This window comes from Ciona intestinalis, chromosome 2 (genome assembly GCF_000224145.3).
Source record: "Ciona intestinalis chromosome 2, KH, whole genome shotgun sequence".
Lineage (NCBI taxonomy): Eukaryota > Metazoa > Chordata > Ascidiacea > Phlebobranchia > Cionidae > Ciona > Ciona intestinalis.
Genome location: NC_020167.2, coordinates 2,536,289 through 2,544,895, shown reverse-complemented (window position 1 = coordinate 2,544,895; position 8,607 = coordinate 2,536,289). Strand labels below are relative to the sequence as shown.

Sequence of the window (8,607 nt, the reverse complement as noted above, 5' to 3'; positions counted from 1 at the left end):
ATAATGAGCATGTACAAGTATGTTTTGAATTGCCTATATTAGTAAACTACAAGTTATAATTTAGGAAAAAATGAGAGGATATGAGTATATTGGTATAGGCTAGTTTAAAAAGTATCAATTTTGGGTTTATCATAAATCTTTGAACTTTTGTAGAAATGCTGAAAATATAAATAACAACTAAATCCAACAATCGAATCGTTTGTTTGTTACTTTGGTTTTAATCGAAATATAGTTAACTAATATGTAATTAATATTTTTGGTATTATGTTTTTTTCAGAGTGGTAAATGTCAAACCCAAACAGACCATGTGATGCTAATGGATGAAGTCGATGGGATGGCTGGTAATGAAGACAGGGGGGGAATGCAGGAACTTATTCAACTTATTAAACAAACTAAGATACCAATCATATGCATGTGTAATGATAGGTAGGTTGCGCTAATGTAGCCATAATTTTAACCAACAAAACACCGAAAAACTATTTCCTTTTACATCAGATCAACTCCAAAGATGCGATCGCTCACGAACCACTGCTTCGATCTGAGGTTTCAGCGTCCACGTGTTGAGCAGATCACGGGAGCAGTGATGAGCATTTGTCACAAGGAACGACTCAAAGTTGATCCTCCATCTGTGCAAGCGATTATCCGAGGATGTAACCAGGATGTTCGACAGGTTAGTTGCGCTGGAGGTGTTTTCTAACTTGGATGGGAAATTTATGTTTGAATGTTGTTTATATTGTCATCTTGATATATAATCGACAGAAGAATTTGTTGTGAGTGAGGATAATAAATTTTCTGTAACTTGTTTTTGGTCCAAGAAATCTTCTCATACATTACATACACAATATTTCCAGATTTATAATACTTGGCGGAATACTTTATAAAATACAAGATAGACACGGATAGTTAGTTGCATGTTTCTATGAAACAAATCCAACCTACTGGTTAATGGTTGCCCTAATCACTTTTTAATACCAAAAATTACCTTCCCCTTCCTTGCCATTCAGGTTTAGCATCTACATGAATATAATACCTTTCATACTCATGACATGTTCCCATTGCATCATGGTGGTCTAATGATATTTTCACATAAAACAGGTTCTTCATAACCTGAACATGTTAAAAGCGAGTGTTAAGTCATTAACTTATGATGATGCAAAGAAGCATGCAGACAACACACACAAGGATGTCAATTTAGGGATATTCGAAATTGCAAGAAAGGTAACTCCAGTTTTAATTTTACCATGATAATTTACTTAAACAGATATTTTGCCCAATTCAGAGACACTTTTATACATGCATTTAACAAAGAATTTTTTTTAGAAAATTGTTTATACATTTTAAACCCCATTTGCTTGAAAACAGACCATTAATTTACGTTTTTTAAGAATGTGTTTATTAGTAAATAAAGTTCAACATACATAAAAAATGTAAATAAATTATTTAAAACGCATTAAAAATTACACTTGTTGTTACAATGGATTAGAAATGTAGAAAAAATGATCAAACTTTCTTAACTTTTAATCTCAGCTTTTATCTGAATCATCTTCTCTTTCAATCATTGACAAAAGTTCTTTGTTCTTCATGGATTATTCGATGATTCCGAAGTTTATTCAAGATAATTATCTTCATATTCATCCCTTTGCTGCTAAGGGTGGGTGAGAGTTAGCATTAGTGGCTAGAGACTCATTTTTTTTAGAAAAAACTTAATTAAGCTGTTTTTTGGGGGAAACTAGGATTATTTTTGCCGTCAAAATATTAATATTATGTTGCCTATGTGTTTATAATGGGTCAACTTCACTTCTAGGAAGGGAAGGGAAATATCTTCTAGGAAGGGAAGGGAAATCAGGGAAGGGAAATGTAAATGCCTGTGTGCTTAAAGGCTTTCATCAATAACTGATGGAATATAAGTTATGAAATTAACTTAATTAACCATGTCTTTTATAGTTTTTACCTTGTTTACCAATTTTTCTCTCTAAAGATTGCAAATCATTTCGTATCTAATTCTAAACTTTTCAAATCGTTTTTTTTTTCCATTTAATTCTAAATTAATAATAAATTAGAAATTCATTTTGTATTTTACCAGGTGATACGAAGAAGCATTTGCATTTGTTAAGCAAAGCAGCAGATTGCCTTGCAACAAGTGACCTCATCGAATCCACCATGCGTAGTAGTCAATCATGGTCGTTACTTCCAACCCTTGGCATGATGTCAACTGTCCTACCAACCACCATCATGAATGGTTCAATGCATGGGATGATCAACTTTCCATCTTTCTTTGGAAAACTTTCAACCACAGGTGATACTGGTTGTTCAAGATTTTCTATTTATATATTTTTAGTATACAGTATGGTCGGATAAGATGGGGCATGTTTTATTCTCTTTCCATGGTGTGTTGTGGAATAGGACTTTTTTCAATGTCTTTTTTTTCCATTTGGTAGTATGTTACATTAGTAATCAAACCATTTACCGCTTATTCAGGCAAGAATCATCGTCTTTTACAAGAGTTAAAGTTCCACTCTTCATTGGTAACGGGAGGAGCACAAGAAGAAACTCTTAACCTGGATGTTTTAACGTAAGGTTTAACTTGGTAGCAACTATTTTCTCCTGTTTCTTCATATGCATAGAAGCGATAAGCTAGTGTCTTTAAAATGTAGTTGTAAGAAATGTTAGCTAATATTATTATGCGCATTATTATTATTGTGCAAGTATTATTATTAAAATATTTAATAATTGGTAATTATTTTATTTAGAAATGATATGGCAATTTTATAAAAAAAATGTCATAACATAAACTCACATAACATAAACTTTTATCTCAACTATTCTAGTAATAAAAAATTTGATCTCGCACATAGAAATAAAATAATACTGAATGTAGAAGTAGAAAAATGGTCTTTATATAAACTGTTGCTTTCTTTGTAATTGTAAAAGATTCTTCTAGAAAGCTGTTGTTTTACTGACATTTAAACATCATAGGCAAGCAACAGTTTAGGAATATGCTTTTGATTGTTTAATAATTCTTTAGCAAATGCTAAAATCGTATATATTTACATATTTTTTTGCCAAGCGTTGCTTGACCTAACTTGTCTTCATTTAATTGATAGATTTTTAAAAACTGGCACTTTTTGCTTTCAGTTATCTGAGATGGCATCTATACCGTCCCCTACAGGAGCAATCGCAAACCGGTTCAAATGAAGTTCATCGCATAACAAAGTTATTAGATGATTATGATCTCACTAGGGAAGATTTTGACAGTATTATGGAGATCGGTCAATTCCAGGGCAAACCAAATCCACTATCTAGTGTAAGGCTGTCATGTTGCATGTTAGTTTATTCTTCATTATAAGTGGTTAGGTTAACATTGTCATTAAACAGACAGACAGAGATGACAGGCCTATAGAATGTGGTTACTTGTGAACGGACTCAGAAAGTGTTGTTTCTAGATTAAAATAGCACTAGACATGCAGACGTTTTGAGCTTGTTGATCATTCATGAGTTAAGCAGATCAGAATTCATGGTTTACTTAGTTTAATAAGAAAGGGGTACAGTACAGATAAAATGTGTTCTGAGTTTTTGTTAAATGAATATTGTTAAAAATACCTCATGAATTAACCACAACAAAATATGTCGAACAGGTTGATTCCAAAGTAAAGGCAGCTTTCACAAGATTATACAACAAAGAAAGTCACATGATACCGTATGCAGTAACGTCTGCAACTGCTGCCAAGAAGAAACGCAAAGTAGTTGCTGAAGGTGGGAAACTATTGATAACCCAAATCATTTTAATCCAATCCTATATTATTGTTGAAAGGTTTTGCTTTTTAATTAAGTCAACAAAAACAGAACATAAGATTGTTATTTTTATTGATACTTTGTTTTACAGTCAAGCAATAATGCAAATGTATTTCATGAAATTTTGTTACTCTTGGTAGTAGTTGAGTCTGTTCGATTAGATTAACATGGGTCGTTGTAAAAATCCATTTTTATGATTCTATGTTTTGTATGGTTCAGATGAATTAGATGAGGAAGGAAATTCACTACTTATTAATGAAAGTGAGGAGGAAGAAGACATGGGAGCAGATGGGATGATTAAGGTGACGTTAATGATTCATATTCTTCATACACCTTTGACCATGTGCTTTTGTTAATTCCTTAGATTATTTGTGAATGAATGAAGATCAGTATCTATCATAGGGTGTGTATCGTGTAACATCAGTTGTTATAACAGGAATATCCTATTTTATATTCATCAAATCTATCTATGAGTGGTTGATTTTTGTGGCTCACTATTTTAACATCCCATTAGTGACCACTTGCTACCATTGTGGGCGTATATGTCCTTGGGCAAGACGGTTAGTGGTCACTAATGGGTTTTCCAAATTATCAGCCATGCATAAAAAATATGAAAAAATCTCAAAAAATAATCACCTACGAAGTAACATACATGGCAACTCGTAAGCTGGCACGAGGTGTATAAACGTCCGTGTTATAACGAGTGTCGTTTTCTGGCCACGCAAAGATAAAGTAAGTCATATACATTCACTTGCTTGGAGAAATTGTTAGGTGTCTTGTCCAGGGACACATCTAGAATGCTGACAGTACAAAACACAGTTTCCTCTGATTTAGTGATGAGCTTTCCAACCACTCTGCCATGGTAAAATATTGCAGACGAAATAACCTTTTCAAAGATGTGACATTAGTTATTTTTATTTTAACATTGTCACATCCACATATGCAGCAATCTAAAAAGAAAGCAGCTCCAAAACCACGAGCAAAGAAAGCAACAAGTAGTGCTGCTGCTTCTACGAAGAAATCGAAACCACGCAAGAAATGACACTAATTGCACATAATTCATAATACTGCCAAAAAGTTTCATCTCATTTAGTATTATGCTCTATCATTGTCATTGATCAACAAAAAGAAATTCTGCAAAATACAACTGATAATCCAGATATTCCACTATTTAGATTTTAGAACTTAAGTAGTTGCTGACTTGCTGTACGGTGCCGCACTTTAGATCAGATATTTGAACATTTAGTTATTTGTGGTGAATGTGTACTATGAGTGCACCACTTTCAACATTGTTTTTATTTTTTGTAAAATGTCAACAACCAGTATCGAAAATTCCTCGCAAAACAATGGGTTGGACTGCAAACAAGAAGATCTGCTTGCACAACTGTATGTGTCAAGCATCTGTATTTGTTTTGTAAGTTTGCTTCTCTCTACTAGCTAAACAAACCCGAAGATATTAAAAGGACAAGCCTTCCTATTAGATTAGATTGTATTGTATATATGTGTGTAAATCCTGGCTTATATAGGGTAGTTAGTAGTTGCGCTGTGTGTGTGTGGGTAAATGCAACCAAGTTGGAAGTCCATTGTCTATTCGAACTTGATCCTTTATCGTTCACCGTTGGTGTTGGAATTGAAAAGCTTAGTTGAATTTACAAGATGTTTCAATGTGCATGGTTATACGATGTGACATATTTAAAGGCCCAATCCTGGCTAGTATAGAGTTTACGTTTGATAGTGCCACTATCATCCGACTGCAATTGTTTAATAAAAAATTCAACAAACACGGTTTGGTTTACGAAGCCATAAACGTGACATGGCCGAAGACCGTCCGTTGCGTCAGAATAAAAACTGTTTAATATTTCATAATTATTATCCCCGCTTATTCACCGTAGAGTTGTAAAATCAAGCAACATGGATTCGGTTTTTCAATTAAGTCCGAAACAATGCTGTTGCTCCGTTCACTGTCGGATGCACATGACCGGACAGGCTTATGATGCTTATCATGGCGTATTATGTCCCCGCAACATGCAGAAACGTCGTCGCCGTGCATTTTCTGACGCATTTCTGGTACTTATTGGTTTTCTGTCGCATCGATCTCTAGCTTTGTCAATTATTTGCTTAGGGATGTAATTTTCCCTTTGGGACGGGTCGTAATATTTTGGCTGCTGGTATTACAAGTGGGGGAAGAAGGCACGTTTTTTCATTCTATTTTCTCGTCCCATTTGGTAGTAAACAAGGAAAATTCAAAGGATTATAAAACCTTACCCTTATGACTCCTATAGAGCACGGGTAGTTGTTTAAAACACGAATATTATATTTGGATATTATGTGCTGTAGGTGTCCCATCTTCCCCCAACCTACTATATTGTTAACTACCAGTGTCTGCAATGAATCGACTACTACACAATCTCGGCAAAACCAGGTTCTATATTAAAACCGACAACGATGAGAAATCCACAAACCAATTACGCCAATTATGACACCAACTACTTGAAATATGAAACTTAAACGAACGTGAACATTAGTAGTTGTAGGAGTTGTCGGTCGGTTCCTAAAATAAAAACTCTTTTTAATATCACGATTTACTGAAACCATAACTTTCGGTAAACAAAAATTTAAAACTTATTGTTAACAATAATTAAACTGTTTAATGCTTATTCTGTTATGTGTGTAGTTACAAGTTTTTTGTCCAACTTTGTTTTAACGGCGAAGACAATTATATTCTTGTTGATTCGTATAAAAAAGGGTTTAGTATGTGACTTATCGCATAAGGACATAGGTTTTGTTGTTATTTGGAGCGTTGAATTACCTGTGCTCCGTCCCGTTTTATGATGGACGGGCCCATGAAGCGCCTCTTTTTAATGATGGACGGAATCATTCCGAATCTCTTCAGTATTCCAGGTCCGAGCATCATGCGGTGGTTTCTTGTGGTTGGTTCCACTACTTTTTGTTCTTGCTGCCCACCGAACGAAGGTCCTGGACCTATTCGCTTAATAATGGAAGGGCCCATCATGCCCTTTTTTATCACCGAAGGCATTGAGAACCGTTTCAATATGCTTGGCACATGAAGCTGCCTGGTAGCGACATTTCCCGCAGCTGTTCCTGTGCGTTGATCGTTTTCACTTGGCATGCGTTCTTCTTCCAGCAAATACAGGATTTTCTGCAAAGCGAAATAAAATCAAGAGTAGAGCGATTGTAATTTCAAAATGTTGCAATATTTCACTTTCATTTCCGCTAGATTAAATCAGTTTATATTGATCAAGTTGGTCGTAATTTAATCCCCTCTTGAGGGTATTGTAGATGAGATTTGTGTAGAAAACAACAGCCCACTTTCCCTAAAAGCTTGTCGATTTTCTTATTAAATCAATACTAATTCATCTTAACACTTTCGTTGATATTCTTGTAACCTCCCACTTTCAAATAGAATGTATTAAAAGTACTGGAACCATTTTGTGCTAAAGCAGTTGTGCGATGTGTTCCGATTCGTATGAATTTAGTTGTACTTTTGGTTATACTCGTTTACCGTTTTTTTACAATTCTCCACGTAAAAGTTTGGGGAAAGAATGAAAACAAATACCACCTTACCCCGATCGACCAAACGTATTCTCTTATAGCTTGCTATTTAATATTATTTCAAGAACGATAAGTTAGTTAGTCATTTAAATATGCAGATTCATAAGGTTTAGGACTTAATTACTGCATACGTAATGCAATGAGCAAATTTTATTTTCGACAAAATTCGGTTTTCGTTTAAAGTCATTTACGGAGCTATCTCTTCAATTATTTTAAATTTACGTTAGAAAATATTTTATTTGATTTTTAAAATTTGTCTTATAATTTAAATTCGGTTTTAAATCCCGATTAAGTTTAAACTTTGTTGAACAATTGCTCTAATCCAGTGGTTAATAATGAGTTGTCTAAACTGTCAGGCATACATAAAAAATCTATCACCTACAAAGTTACGTACTTAACTTGTGCGGACACAAGGTGTTTAAAACAAAGCATCCGTGTTCATACGCCTGTCAATTTCACGCCACGGAAGTTGCATATATTCAGTCCCGTTATCTTTTTAAAATGGACGCGTGTTTGTCTACGTCATACAATAAATCGTTTATGTCTAATAAATATTCCAATCAGCTTGGTCTAAAACTTCGTGTCATAAGAAAAGCAATAAAAACTAAAATTCGAGTTTTACTCCAAAATGATGGAATGTACCTTTGTAGGTAATGCCAAAAAAATGCCATAACAATTCATACCTGCAAAATTTCAGCATCGGGCATATTCGTCACGTGATTACCAACGCCCTTACTTTCACTTTCGAACCCCGGTAAGTTGTTTGAGTTCTGGAATCAAATATATGTTAAATGTGTATATAGTACTATATGGGTATGATCGAATGTGGTTAACACGTAAATCCTATATTTTATGATTATGTTTTAAACAATTTACAAAGGTTTTTCGCGAAGATGTGGTTATTTAGTTCCGTAAATATATACTCTATTTTCTACCAAATATGACGAGAAAAGACCACGTGTCACATCTTATCCGACCCTACCGTATATTTTACAAAAAGCCTAATAAAGGGTATTAAATTTAACGTATCTTACCTGAAGGTCTTTATAAATCTCCTGCGGCATACTCTCCTCATTTAGACTTTCTTGGCCTGAAAAATTATTAAATGAAAAACTTGCTTTATTATCGCGTGGCCGGAAATGACAGTAGTTATGATACACCCTATGCCAGCATACGAGTTATATTTGTGGGTGATTATTGGAATTTGTTCATATAGCACCTATTCGTGACCACTGGGTTGGG

General features: G+C 34.3%; 2 protein-coding genes across 2 annotated transcripts in view; one reads left to right on the top strand and one right to left on the bottom strand.

The window, feature by feature from the left end:
* LOC100183212 (replication factor C subunit 1-like) overlaps positions 1-4,954 on the top strand; it is a 10,372-nt gene extending 5,418 nt beyond the window's left edge. Inside the window, exons 11-20 of the mRNA XM_002119629.5 lie at positions 278-426; positions 496-670; positions 1,096-1,218; positions 1,528-1,651; positions 2,084-2,296; positions 2,479-2,572; positions 3,136-3,304; positions 3,636-3,753; positions 4,012-4,094; positions 4,739-4,954. Of these exons, the coding sequence (XP_002119665.2) occupies positions 278-426; positions 496-670; positions 1,096-1,218; positions 1,528-1,651; positions 2,084-2,296; positions 2,479-2,572; positions 3,136-3,304; positions 3,636-3,753; positions 4,012-4,094; positions 4,739-4,834 (1,344 nt within the window). The 3' untranslated portion in view covers positions 4,835-4,954. The remainder of the gene's footprint in view (positions 1-277; positions 427-495; positions 671-1,095; positions 1,219-1,527; positions 1,652-2,083; positions 2,297-2,478; positions 2,573-3,135; positions 3,305-3,635; positions 3,754-4,011; positions 4,095-4,738) is intronic.
* Positions 4,955-6,201: 1,247 nt separating this feature from the next.
* On the bottom strand, positions 6,202-8,457 carry ci-nt-a (neurotensin-like peptide 1-4; the record flags this gene model as incomplete). The annotated part of the gene is given in 4 exon segments (NM_001246232.1): positions 6,202-6,343; positions 6,602-6,952; positions 8,049-8,135; positions 8,400-8,457. Coding segments are annotated over 4 exon segments (526 nt in total), but the record flags the coding sequence as incomplete, so codon positions are not given.
* Between the last annotated feature and the right edge of the window lie 150 nt (positions 8,458-8,607).